General features: G+C 37.1%; 1 protein-coding gene across 10 annotated transcripts in view; it reads left to right on the forward strand.

Moving 5' to 3' along the window:
• LOC142323199 (inositol hexakisphosphate and diphosphoinositol-pentakisphosphate kinase 2-like) overlaps positions 1-24010 on the forward strand; it is a 330980-nt gene that overhangs the window by 128714 nt on the left and 178256 nt on the right. For all 10 annotated transcript variants that reach the window (XM_075362529.1, XM_075362537.1, XM_075362533.1 and 7 more), the window contains 3 exons: positions 7815-7969; positions 10800-10901; positions 16834-17024. In XM_075362529.1, the coding sequence (XP_075218644.1) occupies positions 7815-7969; positions 10800-10901; positions 16834-17024 (448 nt within the window). The remainder of the gene's footprint in view (positions 1-7814; positions 7970-10799; positions 10902-16833; positions 17025-24010) is intronic.

Consider the following 24010-nt stretch of genomic DNA (forward strand, 5'->3'; position numbering starts at 1 on the left):
ACATATAATGAGATGGATTTTTCTCTCCAATAGCTTGCAGTCTAATGGGAATAACTGCATTCCTTAGGAACTCAGTAGTGCAATGGAGTATGTACTTCTTGATCACTACCAGTCCAAACAGGCATAACTATTCCCCTTCTTAAAGTAATTTGCATGTTTACAAGGCATTCATCCATTGCCTGTGAGCTATATTTTGCTATAACATACTGAATATTTCATTTTCTTATAATTTTCTAATAGCTTTTTACAGTTGTTTTGTTATCTACATTACATATTTCTTTTTGATTCACTTAAATATAGATTTATTAAATTCTAAAAAAATATTCACATATTTATTATTATGTATTCTAAATATTCACATATTTATCATGTATTCTTATATATTAAAAAGACATGCGCAATGATTAAGAGAATATATAACCGTAAGAAAATATCTGGGAAAAGGTCAAAATTATGTTTGTTAACATTATACATATTTAACTTATAAAGCATTAAATTTGATATTAATGAAACTTTTTTCACCATTATTGGCTATTATAATAGGTTTTCTGTGAATTTTTTATTAATTAAAATATATTTAAATATAATGAAAGAATAATAATATTGTTTTATATTATTGCAAATAAATAAAAAATAAAAAACATTGAATAAAAAATTGGTTGTAAACATCCAAAACTAAAACTTTTCATTTTGAAATGAGATTTATAATTGTGCTAAATACATTTATTTATGCTTACCTACAGTGGAAGTTTGATTGTATATTTTACTATTCATATTCAGTCAGATTGTGGTATGATTCTGGGATCGGGTAAGAATTTTCATTAACCTATTTGCTCATTGTGATGGGTGGACCATCCTAAAGATTTTGAGAAAAACGTTTTGAGGTGGCTTGCTAATATTTCCATGAAAAGTAGTTTGTATATAAATAAACAAAACTATACATAAGTGTTTAAATTAATGAAAAAAAAAATTGATGTTTATATATCATATATTTCAGCTGGTCAGTTATAAAACACTGATCAGTAATGTGCAACTTCCTTTCTGAGTAAAGATATCCTGTTCAAGAGTTTTTTTTATTGAGATAGATTTCCATTACCTATAGAGAATTTTCAAACATTGTTTGAAAATTCATTGTGTGGTCATTCATCTCATTTCCATGGACCCCCTTTGGGTAGCTTGTTTTGTTTTCACTACCCACCTCTTTCCTTAATCTTTGATTCCAGCTCACAGGTTCCATGTTAATAACATGAGGATCACTAGATGTACAGTATCTTTGGTACTGAATTGGTTTTTTGGAGGTGGTTCTATCTGTTGACTTACCCAAGTCTGTTGCTTCCTCTCCAGTGGTTATGTAATAAATTTTTAATATTCTTGAGGTAAGAAATTTAGTAAATAATGAAAGATATAATTTACTAAGCATTTGGCACCATTGGTATTAATATAATTGAGTAAATTAAAGTTCCACTTACCACCGATTTTCAAAATATATTTCCAAGTACTTTCGGAACCGTTACTTCATCATGAGGGATTTCTTGTAAGATGTTTATTCAAAATTCAAATGTATAATTATATTTAAATTAAAAATTGTTACATTCGTAATAGTCAGTCAAGAAATAAAAATAATTTGTGTGTCAATAAAACTGTAACACCATGTCCATAAGATGTTTACGACTATTATCGATGCTATTATAGATAATAGTCGTAAATATTTTACAGACATAACATTACAGTCTTATTGACGTACAAATTATTTTTAGTTGATTTAATTTTCTCATTACACAGGTCAATAAAAAAATAAATAAATTGGAACTGAGATAAAAGTAGGTGAATTAGAATGTGTTTTTTTATGCTAAATAAATGAAATCAGTTTTTCTTCATCACCCTCAGATTTTTAGTTATGACCCTAGATATTGAGAAACTATTGAGAAATATTAACCAATTGAGAAACTTCTTAAATAATACAAATTAATACATACAAAAAAAAATAATTTCAATTAAAATCTCTATCTTTATGTTTCAGATGTTTACGTTTATCTTAATTTCTTTATTCTTATTTTCCTTTTGTATTCAGTGAAGTCTTTTCTTATTATCATCCAGCAGTAGTCACTCATCATAGATTCATCCAATCTGTCTTGATAATGTTGTTTCATCTGCAATATATCTTGGTGGAACTTTCTCCTTGTTTGTTACTGATTTCACCCGAGTTTAAAGGGAAAAAGTCCAAATGAGAATATAAGAAATGAATTTTGAATGACATTCTGCAGCCTAAACTCTTGTAGTTCACTGAGTTCATTTATAAGCCGATCATGGTTTTCAGCTTTCTTGTTTCCAAGAAAACCAGTAATGACATATTTGAATGACTTCCATGCTGCTAGTTCTTTGGGATTCAGTTTGCTGTCAAATATATTTTCACGAATTAATTTTCTTATTTGTGGCCCAGTGTTATTCCCTCTTTTAATTTGACTTCACTTAATTGTGAAAAAATCTCAACTAAATATTTAAAGCCATCTTCATCTTTATCTAATACTTTTACAAAATTCTTTATCAGGACTAGTTTTATGTGTAGAGGTGGTTAAATGATAAGATCTGCTTTGACAAGGGTAATATTGACAACATTTTCCTTTCTTGAGGTAAACTGATTTCTTTTTGGCCAGTCCTTAACTGTGTAGTGTTTATCTGTAGCCCAACTGTCCCACAAACACAATAAACATGTACATTTTGTAAAGCCACTCTGAAAACCAAGAAGAAGTTCTATTGCTTTCAGGTCAATGATGATTCGCCATGAGTGTTCATCATACTTTAAAGTTTTTAAAATTTTTGATATACTTTCATATGTTTCTTTCATTCCTACAGCATATGCTACTGGTATAGAAATAAACTTATTCGAATTAAGCAACAACACTGCCTTTAAGCTTCTTTTTGATGAGTCTATAAATAAACGCCGATCAGGAATAAAATATTCAATGTCCAGTTCAGACATTAGCCTCCTAACATCATGGCAGGAACAAATTAAACCATCTCTTTAAAGTATTTCAGTAAATTTCTGTTTTGATTTCTATGTAGTGAAATTTTAGTAAAATAATAAATTACTATTATTATTATTATTACTTAATTAAAATAATAATATTATTAAACTTGTTTAATAAATTCCATTCTTCAAAACATGAACCTAGGAGTTCTGCATATCGTTTCAACAAATATAAGTCACGAATTAGGTCACTCAGTTCTGCTTGTGTGATGAGGTGAGGTGCAGTATTTGATTCTTCTAGAATGTAATTAAAATCTATTGAAGTTGAAGATTCATTGGTTGAGCCTTTTGGGAAATCAGAAATTCTTTCCAAGAAGTTGGAGCGATTGGAATTGGTAAATCAACACCATGAAGTACCGGTCTCATAGCTGAACGAACATTTGGGTTTGCGACACTGCTTTTATTGTTTGAATTGAAACTGGTAACATTTGTTGAGCAAAAATATGAGTCACATAATGGTTAGTAGGCTCTCGCCAAATCATTGGTACATCAAAAGGCAAATGCTCTTTTTTTCCTTTTAACCACTGGGTTAGTTTAACATAGCAGTTGATGCATGGTTGAATCCAGGATTTATCTTGATCTCCTTAGGGACAGTCAAAATAATGTTTGTAAGCAGTTTCAATACTGTTCTTTGTTGTCTTTCCGTGGTGAATTCTCCACAAACATAACAAAAAATATTTGGAAAATTTTTACAAGCCTGATCTTTATTCATTGTAAAATTAGAATGTTTTAATGAATGAAAGTAAACTGAAATATTACAGAAATACTTACATAATTAGGTATTTATTAATACTTAATTACTTAAAATCCTTCATAAAATTGTTTCATCATGGAATGCAATAAAACACTGAGAAACACACACACACACACACACAAAACACAACAGATCTCGATGTTTAATTAAATAATATGAAAAGTTCTGTCATAAAAATCTTTTACTAAATTTTTGGCATCAGTTATAGAACAATGTTTATAATATGTATATGATAAAACCACTACCACAAGTAAAGAACACAGTAATTTCAAGAGCTGAACTCATACTGAAGAAAATTTCATCACATTGAATTACTCATTACTTGATTCCCTGACATGTCTGTACATGTCTAGCTTGACATGAAATGACATCATTCGACTGTTATGTATCAAATAGGTCTACAGCACACCACAATAAAAGTCAGATGTGAATAAGTAAACGTACAGACGTACTAACTTGTTTGTGTCATTTGTTCCACGTGATAGAACAAATAAATTTAAGGGGTTGTAACTTATGAACATTAAGATGGGGTTTTTTGGACTACATATTCAGATTCAGCATATAAAATACTATATAGAACAGCTACTCCCTCTTCAGTTCCAAATTTTATGTTGACCAGTATTATTAAACATTTCTTTACATGCAAGTCATTAAAAATTTACAAGTTACTCAAAATTATCTTATTTTAAAATATCTTATTTTAAAGCTATGTTAGAATTATTTACAAATATTTTACTAGAAAAAAGTTCATACAAAAATAATTTAAAAATAGCTTGTGGTCACTACTCTTGATAAAGAAATTTTGATAAAAAAATCAAACTGTTGTCCCAATGTATTTTATGCATTATTAAAACCTAAGTTTACCATTAAGTACCATTATTAAAGTCAAGTTTTTTTTTTAATTTTTAATGAAAGTTTGGATCTATGAAATGCATAAGACGACTAATGTATAGCATTACTTAAATGTATAGCATGATGAAGTATAGATTGATCAATTACTTGTGAACAAGCAATCCTATAAACAATCATAAAAAATGGTAGGCTGTATGTAGTCTGAAAGTGTTTTGTGAATATGCAGTAGGTTTGTATGATGACCATGAAAAACATTTAGAAGAGTCTAAATGTTAATGAAATATGTTCATATGATGTGGTCAGGATTCTGCTCTTACTGATATTAGTACCTTCTTTGAGTTAGGGCTGAGAAAAATCTTCCAAATTGAAATAAGAAAAACAACTATATAAATACATGTATTGATTCATTAATTTTGATTGTTTTAATCTACGAGGGATATCTCTAAAGTAACCACCACTGGGAAATCTCCCTCCTTAAGGTTGGCGAACCTGTGTCATTCATGGCCACACTAGTAATGTACATATGGCATTGTTGTCTGTAAGTTGTTGCATTGTAGCATCTTTGATTACGTATGAGTTGTTACGTTATAAAATGAATAGGAAAATCGATGTTGCCACCGACTGTGAAGTACAGGGTGATTCAAAGAAACGGGAAATTAAAAAAATTAAATAACGTTAATGAAAAATTTTTTTAGAAAATGAATTTTATTTCATGTAATTGTACAAATGTTGCCATTTTAGGATACATACATTTTAGTTTATTTTTTAAAGATGACATCTTGCAGGTGACCTCCTCCTCTACGTAAACACTCACGAAGTCTCTTCGTTAAATTGTTCACGGTTTGACGTAACATCTCAACTGGAATTTCCGCAATTGCTTCTCGGATCTTTGCCTTCAGTTCTTCCGTTGTAGCAGGTCTACTGTGGAATACATTGATTTTAAGGTCACCCCGCAAGCTGAGAGATCAGGCGATCTGGGAGGCCATCTAATGTCACCGTTTCGGGAACGACACGTTGTCCAAACAATCGGCGTACAGCTGCCATCGATATTCGTGCAGTATGCGACGTTGCTCCGTCTTGTTGAAACCAGGCTGTGTTAAGAATCGGTGGAAATCTCTTTTGTTGTTCCACAACAAAGGTTTCAAGCACGGCTACGTAACGAGCCGACGTCACTGTAATCGCAAGACCGTTGTCATCCTCAAAAAAATAAGGCCTATAACACTGTAAGATGACATAGCACACCACACGGTCACTTTCTGGCTGTGCAACTGACGCAGGTGTAGCTGTGTAGGAGTTTCTTGTGCCTGGTATCTGAAATTTTGCTTGTTAACAAATCCACTGAGGTGGAAATGCGCTTCGTCTGACATCCACAGTTCGTGAACAAACTCTTAGTTATCATTTATCTTCTGAAGCATTACATTACAGAATTGTGCTCGCACAACTGCATCGTTCGGTTTCAGTTCCTGGACGATCTGCAACTTGTACGGATGGAATTGCAAGTCCTTCACTAACATTCTTCGAACACTTGAACTATGCGATTGTAAAGATGCTGAGAGACGACGGATTGACCGATGTGGACTTCGTGTGACAGCATCTTGTAAAGCTTGAACATTCTGTGGTGTACGGACGGTTCGGTCACGGCCTGGAGGTTTCTATTTCATTGCCGAACCAGTTTCCTCAAAATTAGATATCCGTGTTTTAATTGCATGTGCTGATGGAACATAGTCGTGCCGTCCCAGATTAAAATGACGGCAAAATTCTCTACGTGCTCTCTCCACACTCATTGTTTTTTTTAAAACACTTTGATAGCAAATGCACGTTGTGCACCACTCCAAGGATCCATGACAACTAAATGGCAGGTTAGGTTAGAGAGGCTGGCGCCACTTATCAATTGGTACCAATCACCCACGGCTACCAACACATCTTTCAAAATTTCCCGTTTCTTTGAATCACTCTGTATGTGGAGTCATACGTTTTTTACACCATCAAAATGCTAAGTTGGCTGAAATTCATTGGCAGTTAATTGCTGTGTATGGTGATAATATAATGAATGAAAGAAATGTCCAAAAATTGTGTGAAAGGTTTAGAAATAACAGAATTCATGTGCATGATGAAGAATGTTTGGGGAGGCCATCGATAATCACTGAGCTCTTGTTGAAACGTGTCAATGATGAAATCAAAAAAAAATCATTGCTCAACAATTTTCAACCTGACCCTTCTTTTTCCTGATGTTTCAAGATCTGTTATTGGTCGCATTATTCATGACCATTTAGGCTTCAGAATGGTTTGTGTATATCGGGTGCTGCTTGTCTTAAAGGAACGTACCAAAAAATCTGAATGGGATCTGCTTTGGAATTTTTGATGTGCTACACATAAAACGGTAATGAGTTCCTTAATTCAATTAAGGAATGAAACGACGATGAAACATGGATTGGATTTTGTATTACATGCCAGAGAGAAAATGGCAGTCAAGTGAATGGCTAATCATCAACCAGATCGATAAAAGTCAAGCCACAGCAATTTGGATGCAAACTGATGCCCGCAGTCTTTTGGGATCGGTTTGGCATACTGCTGATTGATTTCATGCCACGTGGAACGACTGTAAATGTAGAAGCCTACTGCGAAACTCTACGTAAGTTACGGTGCGCCATTCAAAATCGGTGATATGGGTGGCTGACCGACTGCATTGTCCTGCTGCACGATAATACATGCCCACATGTTCTGGGTCTGACACATGATTTACTGAGAACATTTTGATGGGAAATTTACGATTTGTGGCTAGTGTGGTCGAACGAATTAAGAGAAATTTACAATGACCCACCATATAGTCCGGCCTTAGCTCCTTATGATTACCATCTTTTGGGAAATTGAAAGAATCTTTAAGCGGTAAGCAATTCATGGGTGACGATGAATTTAAAAATGCTGTTAATCAGTGGCTAAATGTACTGGCTGCTGAAGAGTACGATGAGGATATGTTGAAGCTGGTGTATCGCTATGGGAATTGTCTTTAATTTTTTGTGGTGATTATATAGAGAAGTAGTATAATGTATGTGTATGTAGTTTAAGATAAATAAAAAATATTTATAAAATTTTCAGAATAAATTTTTTTACAATGAAATTGTCTTTACTTTAGAGATAACCTCTTGTATAAACTTAAAAAGATACATAATTTTGTTACAGATCATGAATTAATTGAGTCTGAAGATCATGTTGAAGTGAACGGTGTTGTATTTAATAAACCATTTGTAGAAAAACCAGTTTCTGCTGAAGACCATAATATTTATATCTATTATCCTACTTCTGCCGGTGGTGGAAGCCAAAGATTGTTCAGAAAAGTATGTTTTACATTCATTTATCTCTAGAGTAACCAATATATTAATAAAATATATGTGTAGATGTGTTAGTTGCCCCCAAATTGTGATATGTATACCACCAATTGTTATAAAATATACAAAAAGCGCTAAAAGAAATTAATCATTACTGCAAGTGATTTTTTTCTGTTTCAGCTTTTTTAATTAGTTTTAGCTGTTAATTTTATCACATGATGTTCCTATGTTGCTATAATACTAAATGTTATAGCACAATAAAAATAAATATTTTATCAACATGCAGTATTTATTATTTGAAGTTTTTTAACTTCAGTTAATAAACTGTGATTTTTAAGTTACCTTCTCATTTATAAGAAACTAGCAATTTTTTGCAGCCTAGCTTCGTGAAAAAGTATTTTTTACAAATGTAAAAGCAGATTATCATTTGAAACTTCTTAATATTGAATTAAAGTTAAAAAAAATGTGCAGATACAATGATTTTTTTAAAAACATTTTAGAGATTTGAAAGAAGATAGTGAGAGTAAAAGAAGAAAAAATTATTATGAATATTATGAAGTCTTCACCAAAATTGATTTCTGACTTTTTAGTAAAAGAAGAAAAATAGAAAAATATTTTTATTAGCAACGTTTCATATATTTCTACAAAGATTATTTCTCAAAATAATTCTCTCTTAGATTCAGACAGTTATTAATACTTATATAACAGCTGACTTAAGTAGCCTAATTAAAATGATTTTAGCTTCAAGCATGATATTGTTTAACACGGTTCAAGAACTCTAAGATCATTTATCTGTTTCATCATACAGCTCTTTAAAATATCAATATTTCATCTCACTAATATATGAAAAGACATCTTTTTCATTTGTTCCTGATAACTGTGAAAACTACTGAACCAATCATTATGAAATTATAACTGTAGGTTTCTTATGACCCCTGTAGTAGTGTTTACTAGAGTTGAAACCTTACCGGTCTCATTACAGTATAAATCATAAATTTAAAAAAAAAAGTATAATTACATAACCTTTTCTTTTTCCTGTTTAGCCAACGGCAGTTACCTTTCAGGTAATACTTCAGAGGATATGTATGAGTGTAAATTAAGTGTAGTCTTGTACAGTTTCAGTAAGACCATTCCTGAGATGTGTGGTTAATTGAGACCCAACCACCAACCCACCATGATCTAGTATTCAAATCCGTGTAAAAGAACTGACTTTACTAGGACTTGAATGCTGGAACTCTCGACTTCCAAATCAGCTGATTTGGGAAGACGCGTTCACCACTAGACCACCCGGTGGGTTATAATTACGTAACCTAGAAGTTCTTTTATTAAATTTAATGTCATTGTCTATATCGATTGTCCTTGTCTATGTCAATATCTTTTTCTTCAGACAGTTATGTGATTTACTAAATATAATGTAATCTGTATAAAAGATCAGTTTCTATTATTATTATTGTAATATACATTAAAACAAATTAGATAGTATTATTAAAGGGAATGATGACTTTTACCAGTGACAAGAGAAATTGCATTTATTCCTCAAATCTCTATAGATCTACCATTTTAATTTAAACATCTACTATTCCCATTCAGAGTTCCTTTTGCTATTACTGTTAACAAGTTGCAATCTTTCAATCACATCAGATTGAATCTCTGTTCAAAGTGTTTCTCTCACAGTCAGTTATATATAGGATTTTCCAGAACTGAAATTCCTAACACCCAAATGTTCTTGGTATCAGCTGGGCGACAAAGCAAGAAATGTAATATACCAAGAAGTTTTATAATTCTCATATTTTATTAAATTTTATTTTACTGAAAAATTGTTATCCAAATTAATCTATTTTATCCAGTAAGTTGTGAATAATGATTACTTTGAGCGTGTGTGAGCAACAACTCACACGTAATTACTATAAAACTATAAAAATTCCAGTTTTTAAAATTTATATGCATGTAGTGCAAAGCTGCAATGGGGGATGCTAGTTAATTCATATTTTCTATAGAATTAATTTTGATATCAAATTTATTATATTATACTAAATTGGTCTTTATTTTCTGTTAATTAAATTGTATTAATTACAAAAATTAAATAACCTAATTTCCTTAATCGTGAAATTTTTTCATTTTTTAAACAATTGATTGATGTTAAAAGTTTTGTTTTTTAAAAATATTTTTTACTTATACTGCATATTCTTGACAAAATATGATTCATAACATCAAATTTGCTACTCAGTATCAGAATATTCAGTTCATGTTCACTATCATTTTAATCACTTATATTTAATTAAGTAAAATATTGCAAAAAATAAATGCCATGCATACCAAATGTAAACAAAACATTTGCTTTCAATATTACTTTTTGGTCAATTATTATCAGCATACAATAGTAACGGTGCCACTGCACTAATAATAATATGCTTATTTGATGCCACTGTTAACAAAATATTAACACAGGTTAATAGTAACAAAAAAAAGCCTATAATAACACTACAAATGTTAAAGTAAATACATCCAAGAACCTAACATTATATTTTAAAGAGATATTGAAAATATTTCATCTACTGAATGCAGTGCCAATTTAATAAGCATTGCACTAAATTCAGTTTTTTTTTTGTATCAGGTCAGTTGGATCTGTAGGATTAAAAGAGTTAAGACATGGTACAAGGAACCTTCAGAAAAATCTTTTTCAAAATGTTTATATAAAAACTGTTAAAAGTACATCACACTATTTATTTAACAGTTAAAATGGATGTAATATAATTATGTGATTTTGTTACGATTAATTATGTTAAATTTTAGAAAATAAATTAAAATATTTAGTTTTTTTTTAAACTTCTGTTAATAGATTGGAAGTCGTAGTAGTGTATATTCTCCTGAATCAAGAGTGAGAAAAACTGGATCGTTTATTTACGAAGATTTTATGCCGACTGATGGAACTGATGTTAAGGTAATGAGTATTTCAATATTAATTTATTATGTGATTAATGTTTTTTGCCTTCTCCCTCTTACATTCATTCGGTGCACACGCAAAGGCAAGTCAGTGACACTGATGGAGCAATATTTCATTCCTATATCTTTTTAATGTCTGGTATTTTCTTTTGCAATGAAGTTCACTTTCTCAAGAATTTAAGATTTCGTTCTTCTCTTTAATTTATTAGATCCAAATCTTATTTACATACTTTTCTTTCAGTTATATTTCTTTTTAAATTAACTGTAAATAATCTAGAATATATTTGTTTAACAGTCATTTATTATCGGATTTATTCTTAGTGTAACGTGCCGGTACACACGATCGTTATCTTCTTCATAGCCGTAGACATTGATGCTTATTGTGGGGTTCAACACTTCGAAGCGATCAATGTCTTACTTTTACTAACTATGATATCCTGGTCCTGTTAATTTCATTTTCGTTTCTAGCATACCAGCTCTGATGATAGTTACGACCTGGCTGGTCATATAGCTATGCTAACACAGACCAAAGGAAACATTTTTCATCATGCGGACATTTTTTTTTAATTATTGCCTCTCTTTTCACGAGTTTAGATGGATTATTTATAAACGACGTAGAGGCTCCGTGCAGCGGACAGTAACGAATAATGTTTAAATCTATTTTAATTATTTTACTCATTACCCATCCACTGCCGTTGTTGATGAACTATGTCAGCGTCTCCACGATTTTCTCCGTCGAGTCGATCCAAAGTTCATCAACGACGTCTAGGTTTTCCTCCAGATTGATCACCGTCCTGGTTTTACTGTGCAAATACAGATTTCTACCAAAACCAGAGTAGTATTTGACGATAGTGCAAAAACATCAACCGGCCGATCACTCAATTCAATTCTTGCTACAGGTCCAGCAATGCAACAAGATTTATTTTCATTTATAATTCGTTTTAGAACTCATACCTGCGTAATAGGAGATATTCCAAAAATTTATCGACAATTTCGCATAATCCTCAAAATTTCTCGTTGAAAAGAATCCTCTGGTATGATAATAATAACTCATCAGTCATTCCATACAATTTACAAACAGTTACTTACGTTTTAGCTACTTAAGGTTTTCTAACTACGAGATGTTTGATTGAAATTTCCAATCAAGATGAAGCCACTTTTCCTGAAGCTTGCCAGTTAATCAAGCAGGAATTTATGTCGATGATTTTTTCACTGGTTGTGACGGCATTGATCAGTTGAAATAATTATGCAATGACGTTTTGTTACTGCTTAACAAATAAGGACTCTGGCTGCATAAATGTAATTCAAATGTGCCTGGTATGTTTGATGATTCTGATTCCTTTATCAAATTAGACAAAGATGAAAATATCAAGACACTTGGATTTTCTTGGCATCTTCAAAGTGATGATTTCATTTATCAAATCAAACCAACGGATAATAACACTTCTTACACTAAACGTTTCTTTATCAATTATTTCTTCATTGTTCGATGGTTTAGGTCTACTTGCTCGTGTAATAGTTCCATTTAAAGTGTTCATCCAAGAGTTATGGTGCGTTAACCTTCAATGGGATGAATTTCTTCCTGCTGCGCTAGCTGAAAAATGAATTTCTCTGTATTCTCAGCTCACATCGTCAAGTAATTTTTGGATTCTTAGGTTAGTTAAAATCAGTAGTTTCAGTAAGAATTATCAATTGCGTGGATTTTTTTTTGCAAGTAGCAGCACATATGGTGCTTGTCTTTTCATCAGATCTATTGATAGTAATGACGACGTTAAAATCCACCTCCTGTGTTCAAAATCTAGAGTTACGCCTGTCAAACAAATCTCTATTCCAAGGCTTGAATTGAATGCTGCTCTTCTGTTATCTCTTTTATTTATTAAGGTTAAGTGTATTTTAGGCATAAGTTTTGATTCAATCCATTTTTGGTCGGATTCTAAAGTAGTACTTTACTGGTTGTCTTCGCTTCCTAATAGATGGACGATATTTGTCGCAAATAGAGTGCGAAATACAAGAGCTAACTAAGGAATGCTTATGGAAGCACGTTCCTTTGAAAGATAACCCTGCAGACGTCTTGTCACGTGGTTATGTACCAGATGTATTAACCTTGTTATAACTTTGGTGGAATGGTCCTTCGTTTCTGGAACTAGATGAGGACGCCTGGCCATCCAATCAGCCTATCATTTCTATGATTCCGCCAGATTCCCTCAAGGAAGAGAAGAAGCGTAGCAAAACTAATGTGTTTTCAGCTGCTCTTCAAACAACAGAAACTTTAGAACTTACAAAACGATTTTCTTCATTTGTACGAACATTAAATATATTCATATTGTCGTTTCATTTATAATTTTAAAAAATAAAAAGAATCGTATATTGTCAGATCTCTCACCGGAAGAAATCCATTCCACGTTGGAAGTTCTTATTCGTCAAACTCAAGAATTGTATTTTGCTAAGGAATTAAGCGATTTAAAGAACAATACGGCTGTATCGAAGAAAAGCAAATTATTTCTCTTAACCCATTTGTAGATCAAAATGATATTATTCGCGTTGGAGGTTGTTTAGATTTTGAAATTTGTCGTTAAATGCTAAACATCCTGTAATTTTAAGGTATCATAGTCATCTTACTCGATTGATTAATTTCCATGAACATTTAAGATTGTCGCATGGAGGATTGCAATTAATTCATTCGTCACTTAGACAGAAATATTGGATTGTCAATTCTAAAATCATAATTCGTTCTGTCATTAATAAGTTTCTTACATGTTTTCGTTTTAGAGCTCAGCCTCAGAGTCAGTTACTTGGACAACTACCAAAAGAAACAATCACAATTTCCAGACCATACCATTCAATTGATGTTGATTATGCGGGTCTAATACTTATCCATCATGTTGGGCAGTGTACTCGATCTACCAATCCGACCATTACGGCTTATATCGCATTGTTAGTAGTCTCAGCACGAAGGCAGTACACCTTGAACATGCAACTGATTTATCTACAGAAAGCTTTATAGCTGCCCTACTAAGATATGTAGGACGCCAAGTATTGCCTTCTTACATTTTTTCTGATAATGGAAAAAGCTTCTGCGGTGCAAATCAATATCTTCAAGAAATGTAAGATTTTCTTAAGACCGATAATGCTAATTCCAAAATTCAATCTTTCTGTACCTCACACAGCATAAAGTGGTCTTTCATTCCTCCGTACTCTTCTAGTTGGGGTGGTTTGTGGAAAGCTGTTGTGAAGAGCATGAAATTTCACCTGCGAAGAGTCATGGGAAATTCTGTTTTAAATTACGAAGAGTTATCCACTTAATTAATTCAGATAGAAGCACGCTTAAATTCCTGACCATTATACTTACAGTCATCTGATACATCTGATCCTGCTCCACTTACTCCCGGACATTTTTTAACCTTCGCTCCGTTAACTTCTTTACCTGATCCTAATTTCTCAGGCATTAATATAAATAGACTTAGTAGGTATAGTAGCTTATACAAAATATATTGAAAGACTTTTAGAAAACCTGGTCACAACTATTTACATTCCTTACAACAGATGAATAAATGTAAGATTTATAATAATATTTGTGTTGGCAATGTAGTTATAGTAAAAGAAAGTTATCTCCCTCCACTAATGTGGAAATTGGGAATAATTATTAAGGTATATCCAGGTGATGATGGATTAGTTGAGTAGGTGATGTAAAAAGTAGCAATGCAATTGTAAACACAACTATTAATAGATTAATTATTCTTCCAAATTCAGATGTTTGTAATGACCTGATTCATGCCGAATTTAATGAATGAAATTTTTTTAACGTTATGTTCATGTATTTGTTTATTTTTAATTTTATTTTCGTTGTTAGTTTTTCGCCTTTGGCAATATTGGATTTGTATTTCAGGTAGCTTAAATTTCTTATGTACTTTCGAGATTTTTATGTATTATTTTTATATGTTACTTTTCTTTTTGTATATTACCTTTGCATTTTTTAATAATGTATCTTAGAATTATAATTTATTGTAATTATAATTGGTGAGCGGTGTGTTCCGTTCGTAGTTTGAGCCGGCTAGTGCTGCGATCTAGTATCTACTAGCTCTGGCCTACGAGTCGGTTTCATACCTTCATTCAAGTGACGAATCCCGTTCGGCGCGGTCATGTATTTCTTGGTCTAATGTGACTAGGATACATTCGAGTGAATCCTGTCTGGCGCGGTCGTGCATTCTCTTAATTTATTGTGACTTGTTTTGTATAGTATTTTAAGTGTGTCTGATGTGACAAAATTAAATTCAACTGTCCTAGAAGTACATGGTTTCATAATTTCATCCGAATACCAATACAATCCATACTAGCTCCAAAGACTTAACAAACATTTGTTTTTAACCTTAACCTTCTATCAAGATTCTTGACCTGCTTGACTGTTTAGGTGCGCGGACGGCCATCTTCGTGGAAGTTGATTAAGATCATCGGCCACTCTCGCACCAGTATATCACTAATATCCATCTCGTTTCGCGTCTCTGTCTGTGTGGCCTGGGTAATCACAGATAACGGCGGAGACACCTGTGACAATTACTTCAGACCATTATCCACCGCTATCAGCTCCTTTTCATGCTGAAATATATATTTCACCAGTCCACTGCTCAGATATTGTTTCAGGGTCAAAAGCGCCAGTCCCAACTGGTTTGTTAGGTCTTTTAGACTCACCACTGGCTCCTCCTCGTCCGAGGACTCCTGTCTACTACGCTTCTTTCCTATGACTTCTGTCACCCTTCGTTGTGGTGCTCCAGGAGCCCCTGAGGTTCTTTGATTGGTTCCTACATCCATGGTAACCAACCAACGGCTCATCCAGTATTTTTCTCGTAATCTCCGTCAAATTTCTCCAATTTAGACACCACAAGCTAAGGGGGTCGGATTTTTTTGAGGGATAGCTAATTTGTGTTACTGCAAAAATGGGATCAAAAAGTCGGTGGGAAGGCATCAAGGATTTCCTTCCCCAAAAAAAGTTGGGGCTCCAAAAGTTTTTTGGGTGGAGCGGAGTCAGAAAGTAGGGAAGGTCCCAAAACGTATAGATCCGGGGGGTATTGGATTCAGACTAACGGGTAAGGGATTATGGGGATCGGAAGTTCCCCCTGGTGTTTCTGTATGTATGAAAAAAAAATTTCACTATAATATTAAAAACTATTAAAATTTTTCTAACTACTTTTTTACCATTTACTGCACTGACGTTACATTCCTGTCTTGCCCTGTCGAATCGACTTATAATTATTTCCAATTAACCTCAATTCTTATACATTGATTTTCATGTAAAAAGTACAACCAAACGAAAAAAATAAATAGCGGTACAGTCCGTTGTCCAAAACTTAAAACCTTTCACACGTGTCCAGTACACATTACCCAAGAATCCACACTACCTTTCCACATAAAAAAAAACTTCAAAAACTAGCCAAATATGACTATTAAACGCTGACCGAAACTGACACAACCACACAGTTTTAGCGTCCCAGTTTGACAATCTTACATTAATATTCGTAATAGTAACCTTGATTTTTTCTGACAATTGTAAAATTCCATTAAAACTTATGGAAATTTCAGAACATTAAGTAAACATTTTTCTTCGCATAATAAAAAAAATATATCATCTGTTTGAAGAGTTATACTTGGGTTGTGAAAATTGTTAGTGAAACATAGCAAGAATACTTTTAGACCAACAGCGTTTTTAGGATTCAAAATGGTTTGTTTGTTTAAGAAGTGAATTAAAATAATATTTCTTGCTATAGGAAAAATTGTTCTTTTACAGGTAAAGAGCTATATGTTAAATAAGTAACATGTTGGTTTCATTATGTAAAACATACTTTTTTTAAGTTTAAAGATTAAAAGTGAAATGTTTTCAAGTGTGTTTAAACAAATTGTATTTAAAATTGATCAAAGACTCATTGTATTTTCTTTAGGTATATACTGTGGGACCTGATTATGCGCATGCCGAAGCTCGAAAATCCCCGGCTCTTGATGGAAAGGTTGAGAGGGATAGTGAAGGGAAAGAAGTGCGTTATCCTGTGATACTAAGTAATACTGAAAAATTGATATCCAGAAAAGTCTGCCTTGCATTTAAGCAGACTGTTTGTGGCTTCGATCTTCTCAGGTTTGTATTTTTTTCTCATTTTTAGCCCTTTTGGTTCCATTAGCTATTTGTTATCATATTAAATTTGTTTTTTGTTATCAAATTATCATACAGTCGTAAATCCAATATTAAGTATAAAGGATGTGTAGTCAGTCAAGTTAGGGTTCATAAGTACCTAGGTGTTTTGTTTGATGAGAAGTTGCTGTTTATCAACCCACGTCGGACGCCGTCTCTGTGATGCACAAGCTTAGGAGGATTGCTCGAAACAATTACGGACAGTCCGGCCATCATTTGTACATGGTGTACCGAGGTGTCTTCGGAAGTATGACTTCTTACGCGGCGTGCGTTTGGGCGCATAGGTTGGATATGAATCAAGCCTTATTCAGAATTTAAGGAGTGCCCAGCGCAGACCATTAATAGTATGCACTGGTGTATTTAAAACAACCTCCTACGAGAGTACCACCGTATTGGTATTGGGAAAGGCTCTTCCAATCAATTTAGTGGTGAAAGTTGGGGCGGCCATATGGAAGGTGCGAAGAGGCAGGGAGGCCGGGGTATTTGGGATGCGATTTCGGGCCTGTACTGAACGGTGATCACAACGGTGTAGCAGAATGGTGATCACAATGCACCGGTTCTACATTTCGTTCAGTTGCCCATCTCCCGCTTGTAGAGGAGGCTTATATTCTCACGATGGATTCATGACACACTAAGGGAAGGTTCTAGTATAGATTAATGCTGGGGGATTGTATGCTACGTCTTCGTTTTTAAGGGTAACGGGTGCCCCGGTGCTCTCCAACCATATTTGTTTCGGTTCCGCCTGGCAGCTGATGAGCTGTGCGTCTGCGTGGAGGTCCTGTCGAACGAACATATGATGTTCGACTGTCCAGCTCTTGGGGGGGAGGGTCAGAACTTAGGCCACCCTGGAATTTAGAGGTCAAAGGGAAAATTGACCACTCATAAGCGACGAGTCAGTGTGGCGGGAGCCGCATTATCGGACCGTATGGGTGTTCCTTGATGCCATTGCTTTGTTCAACCGGCATCAGCAGTTTATTTAGGGGAAAGATTACCTCACTGCTGTGGGAAGCTACCTGAGAGTTATGGCTGGCCATCAGCCAATTAAAGCTCCAAGCCCTTTAATACTGGTGGACAGGTACTTGCTGTCATTCAGCGACCTAGGGGTGGCAGCGAATTGCTATCTTGAAGTGATAAATTTAATTTATTTAATGTCATATATATTTTGGTAGTTGGCGGGGTGCGCCTACCCATTTTAGAATATATGACAAGTGTGTGGTGGGACACGAAGCAAGAGGTGCTTGGTACCACGCTTAGTTCGCTGACGCAATTAGGTTAGCTGTAGGAGCTAGTTATGACACTGGTTGCTAAACTGATTCGAGGCTCAGTAGCCGTTTGTGGCTGCGATATTCGGTCTTATGCTTTAGGGCGACCAAATGGGGTGGTAGGAGAAATGTCATGCAAATCAAATTTGTTATCTTATATATATGTTGATCGCTTCTCGGCCTCTGGCCCTGTGCTGTAAAACTTGTATTTACTGCTATCGGCAGTGATATATTCCTTCAACAAGTACAGCGTGCCTACGTTCATGTAGTCAGGGCTGACAACGATCAGTGGCTGTCAGTTAACCTGCGTAGCTATGGGGTTTAGGCAACACAGCTGCGTAGTGTGTGCAGAAGTGCTACTATCGGCTATATAAGGACGTCTCCTTTGTTTGAATCGTGTGTCCATTTTCATAGGTACGTGAGGTCAGTAAATTTTTCTGATCCTTTGGCAGGTTCGGGAAGATTTTGCTCCCACGTTGCCGGTGGTCTATATTAGGAGCTTTTAAGCTGTGACTTTCGAGCGGAGTTGTGTGAGAACATGCGGCCTTGCTCGGAATAACAGCCGAACGCTTCCTGTCTTGTGATAGGTGTTAGGTTTCATTAAAACTGCATCTGTAGTGTCTGGCAGTACAGTTGTTGTATTGCTTTAATAAGCTGCGATGGCGCAATCCTCGGGAGATTGCCTTGAGGACTTTGTTGGTTTAACCAAGGATTTGGTTACCGGTGACCCCTTCCTGCCGAGAAGGTCACTAGGCAGGTCTCCGCCGAGGCCACGGTCCTCTGTTAAGGAGGTCACGGAGGTCTCCACGAGAGGGGAGCCCCTACCCTCTTGTGCACCGGCGGATTGCACAAAAAATCCGCCCAAAACCTCTGCGTCGAGCTGGGCGGGAAAGACTTCGGTCGGAACCGTGCAGGGAGAGCAAGGCAGTGCAGGGCAACCCCAAGGCTGAGAGGCAGCTCTTTGCGAAGTCGAGGATGGTGGAGTTCAGAAGTGTGCTGGTCGGCTCTGTCCCGGAGGACTGCGGGGGAAGCCTCACTTGAAGAGCACTTGCTCGGGATCCGAAGGGATAGGACGGATCGACCGTATGCGGTCCGCACGGGCCAAAATATCCTCAAAAAAGGAGTCAAGGATTTCGGTCGAGTTTAGACAGCTGGTAGACTCGTACCTTTCTGAATGCTCCTTGATTGTTGCTGAACTGACGTTGAAAAACGAAAACCTCCAGGGCGCAAACCGAGCTCTTGATTCGGTCGTTTCTCAACTGTCGGGGAAGGTGGATTAGGTGGTGCAAGGAGTTAAGGAATTCAAACCGGAAATGGGGAGGGTCCTTGTCGAGATCCACACTTCTCTGTAACGGGTGGAAGAGAAGGTAAAAAAAACTCTTTCGCTGCGGTAACAGTGGCACCGGCGCCTAAGCGGTTTAGTTCCCCGCTGCCAGTCGGCTATCAAAATTAAGCGGGCCTCTGTCAAGGTGGTCCCTGTGACGCCTGGTCCGTAGGCTTCGTCTGCGATGACGGAGCTGACCCTGAAGAAGATTCCGGACTCACGGAAGGAAAGATCCCAGATTTCCCGGGTCACAAAAACAAGGGGCCATGGAGTCGTCTTGGAGGTTGTTGATGAGCAGCAGGCAAAGAGGCTGCCGGAGGCCGATGTTCTTAGGAAGAACGGGTTGAAGGCTCAGTTGCTGGCCGGTCGGATGCCGCAAATATTGGTCTACGATTTTCCAACGGCAACGAAGGTAGAAGAGCCCCAAATTCTCAAGGCTATAGACAGCAAAAATCCTGTGTTGGATATGGCTATCTAGGACTTTCTCAAGGGAACCAGGGTGGACCGGCAGTTGAGCGGAAAGAGGCCCCGAAAAGGCACTGGATAATTGAGCCCTTGCCAAAGATCCGGCAGGTCTTGGTGGCTGGTGTCCGGCTGTTCCTTGGGTGGAACTCTTGCAGGGTTGTCTACCATGCAGAAGTACCCCGGTGCTTCAAATATCAAGGCTTTGGGCACACCTCTCTTCGTTGTAGAACACAGTTGGAGATGTGTGGTCGTTGCGCCCTTGCTGGGCACAGGGATGTTAACTGCTTTAATAAGACCGAGCCTGCAAAATGCGCTCCCTATGCCTTAATGGAAGGCTTTGCTGCTGGATACCGGGTCGGGGTCAAACAATGCAAATCGCACGACATAGCCCGGGCAAAGATCGTAAACAATACGGCGTATGGCGACGCCCAAATTGGGAGAAACTTTTGAGGATGGTCGTCACCTTGTTGAACGCTTACGCCTGGTGCAGTTAAACCTGCATCATTCCCAAGCAGCCCCCAATGAAGCCATGAGGATTCTTGAGGAGTACGACCTGGAGCTCCTCTTGATCCAGGAGCTGTACACGGTCGGCGATAGGGTGGTCGGCTTCCCCGGTGTTGATGTTATTTAATCTCGTGGGAGTCGGCCTCTCTGTGCGATCGTAGTCGGCTCGGTCTCGTTTGGTGTCTTCTGGGTGCCCCAATTTTCAGATGAGCGGTTCACCGTTGTGCGTGTCAAGAGGGGTACGCTCGATGTAATGATGTCGGCATACATCCAGTTTGGATGGAGTAACGATGACTTGCCGGCAAAGTTGAGGCGGATTCTGGACAGTCTCCCGGGCATCAGAGTGCTGGTTTCTTTGAACCTAATGCCAAGTTTTCCGCCTGGGGTTCACCATTCACTGACCCCAGCGGCGATGGTCTCGCACAGTTCGTCGAAACCAGGAACCTCTACTTGCTTAATGACGCAGAACAACCGCCGCCATTCTCTTCCGAACTGAGAGAAAGTTACATCGGCGTCACCTTGGTGACGCGCTATCTGCTTAGGTGTACAAGTAGTTGGACTCTCTGGCCCGAGGCCAGTGTGAGTAATCATAATTATAACCTATGAGATCGCTTGCGGTGGCGTTCCAAGAGATTCGGGTTTCTATAACCTAATGGGTCTGGATCAGGGCAGGCTGCGGCGCTAGTGTGCGGCTGCTTTACAAGGGTTGCAATGGCGCATGAAGCACACTGAGGAAGTGGAATTGATGGCTGAACAATTCGGCCGGGCCATCAAGACTGGCTACGATAGGGTTCTACGGCGGCCTCAGCTAATGAACAGACTCTTATATAGTTGCCAGTCCGCTGATCGGAGAGTGCATGGAGCCGTCATCATCGATGCTTCCGGGGAGTCGTCTGTTAAACTCAGGCGGAAACCCGGTAAAAAGGGATGGTCCTCTGACCTTAGCGTGCTGCGCGCAAGAGTTAGGTCCGCTCGGAAAAGATATCAGCGTCGCTCCATAACGGGGATTATCGTTGATGACGTGCGCGCTGAGGGTTTGTGGATCTACCGGCGCGCCCGTAATGAGTACGTTCATGCCATCAAGGAAGCAGACTCAAGTTTTGGCAAGACTCCATGCGTGAGTTGCAGCGCAACCGCACGCGAAGTCATGTTACCAGCCAAAGCCATTGCCCGTGCTGTTCAGTGTTCGATGCGGGTTTAGTGGTCTTGACTACACTAACATCTGTGGCGACTTACCAGGCGTTCCTGGATACTGTTTCCAGTAGCTCCGGGGTGGTGAAGCAGAATTCGGAGTTAGGTAGGGTGAGATACCATTCCCTGGCGTACTGGCTGTGGAACTCGTACATATAGACCGAGTGGTTTCTTGAATGGCACTGAAAAAGACACCGGGGAATGACCAACTTCACCCGGATATTTTCTATTCTCTGCTGCCGCTCATAATAGAGCCTCTTGCAAACGCGTCTGGGGGTGTCTGAACTGGGGGTTACTTTCTGACTTGTTGGAATGTGGCTTTGGTAAGGGTGCTCTTAAAATCAGGAAAGGATCCGAGTGAGGTCAGCAGTTATCGACCGATCAGCCTCTTTCCGGTAATCGGCAAGTAGCTTGAAAGGCTGATTGTGTGTAGGAAGGCATCGATATGAACTCATTTCTAAATGGCTTCATGAAAGGGGTTGTCACCGAGGATTGCATCTTAAATTTCCGAGGTGGAAAGCGCCGACTAAATATATGTTTTGGCATTTTTTATTCACATAAAGGCAGCATATCCTTTCTTCTGTTGGAGTTCTATTCTCTATGAGTTGGAACGCCGCAATGTTCCCGTAGCCCTGCAGGCCGTAGTACGTGACTACTTGTCGGATCGCACGGCTCTGTTTAAGGTTGCGCACCTAGTTGTGGAAAAATTCGTCAACAGGGGAAGTCAGCAGGGCTCCGTTCTCTGTCCCTTACTGTGGAACCTGATATTCGGCGGATTTTTGGGACTGACATTTCTGAAAGGCGTCACGGCCCAGGTTTTCGCCGATGACTGTCTCCTGTTCGTTCGTGGTAATTCACAACCGCAGCTAGAAGAGCGAGTGCAGGCGGCTTTGTCAACCACATAGGGCTGGATAGACATTCAAAATTAAAGGATTTCTCAAGACAAGTTTTGCCAAGACGAAGTTTATGCTTCTCAAGGGTGCAGACAAATTATCATATAGTCGTAACTTCCGTATTAAGGATAAAGGCTGTGTAATCAGTCGAGTTCGAGTTCATAAGTACCTAGGTGTTTTGTTTGATGAGAAGTTGCTGTTTAGCAACCACATTAGGCAAGTAGCGGCGGACGCCGTCTCTCTGATGCACAAGCTTAGGAGGATTGCTCGAAAGGATTACGGACTGTCAGGCCTTCATTTGTATATTGCGTACCGAAGTGTGTTTGAAAGTATGACCTTGTACGCAGCAGCCGTTTGGGCGCATAGGTTGGAAAGAAATCGAGCACTTATTCAAAATTTAAGGAGTGACCAGTTCAGAGCCTTAATTGTGTGGAGTGTTATTTTTAAAACAACTTCCTATTACGCTATCACTTTATTGGCAAAGGCTCTCCCAATCGATTTAGTAGTGAAAGTTCGGGCTGCCATGTGGAAATATCGAAGAGGCAGGGAGGCCGAGGTATTTGTGATGCGGTTTCAAGCCGGGCCTGTACCGTAGGGAAACGATGATCCCAATGCACCGGTTCTAAATTTCGAACAGTTGCCCGTCCGCTATAAAATAGTGGACAGGTATTTTCTGGCACTCAGCGACCTAGGCGTGGCAGCGAATTACTGCCTAGTTACGAAATAAATTTTATTATGGATATCATATATATTTTTAGTAGTTGACGGGATGTGCCTACCCGTTTTAGCAAATATATGACAAGGGAGCAGTTGGGAAACGTAAGCCGATGATGTATGGCACCATGCTTAGTTCGCTCAAGCTGTTAGGTAAGCTCTAGGAGCTACAGTTATGTTTGGGTACTGGCTAAATTGTTCGAGGCTGAGTTGCCGTTTGTGGCATAGACATTTGTTTGTATCCATTAGGGCGACCGAATGGGTGGTGGTGTGAGAAATGCCAACCAAACCTGTTATCACTGTATTTATGAATCACCGTACCTCTGTCTTCCATTATTTTCACTCAGTTTTCAATTGTTCATCATATATATATTTATATTTAATTTGATGATACTTAATTAAATTATGCTATATTATGTTATAGTGAATATTACATATATATACATTATTTGAATTATATGTACCAAAAAAAAAAAAACAGAAAGATATACAAATTTGTACAGATCTTGCCGCTTTGTATATTTTTCGATGATTTCAGTTTTTAATAATTAAACGTAACACCGAAGATAGTCGTATGCT

Source organism: Lycorma delicatula, chromosome 4 (genome assembly GCF_047948215.1).
Source record: "Lycorma delicatula isolate Av1 chromosome 4, ASM4794821v1, whole genome shotgun sequence".
NCBI lineage: Eukaryota > Metazoa > Arthropoda > Insecta > Hemiptera > Fulgoridae > Lycorma > Lycorma delicatula.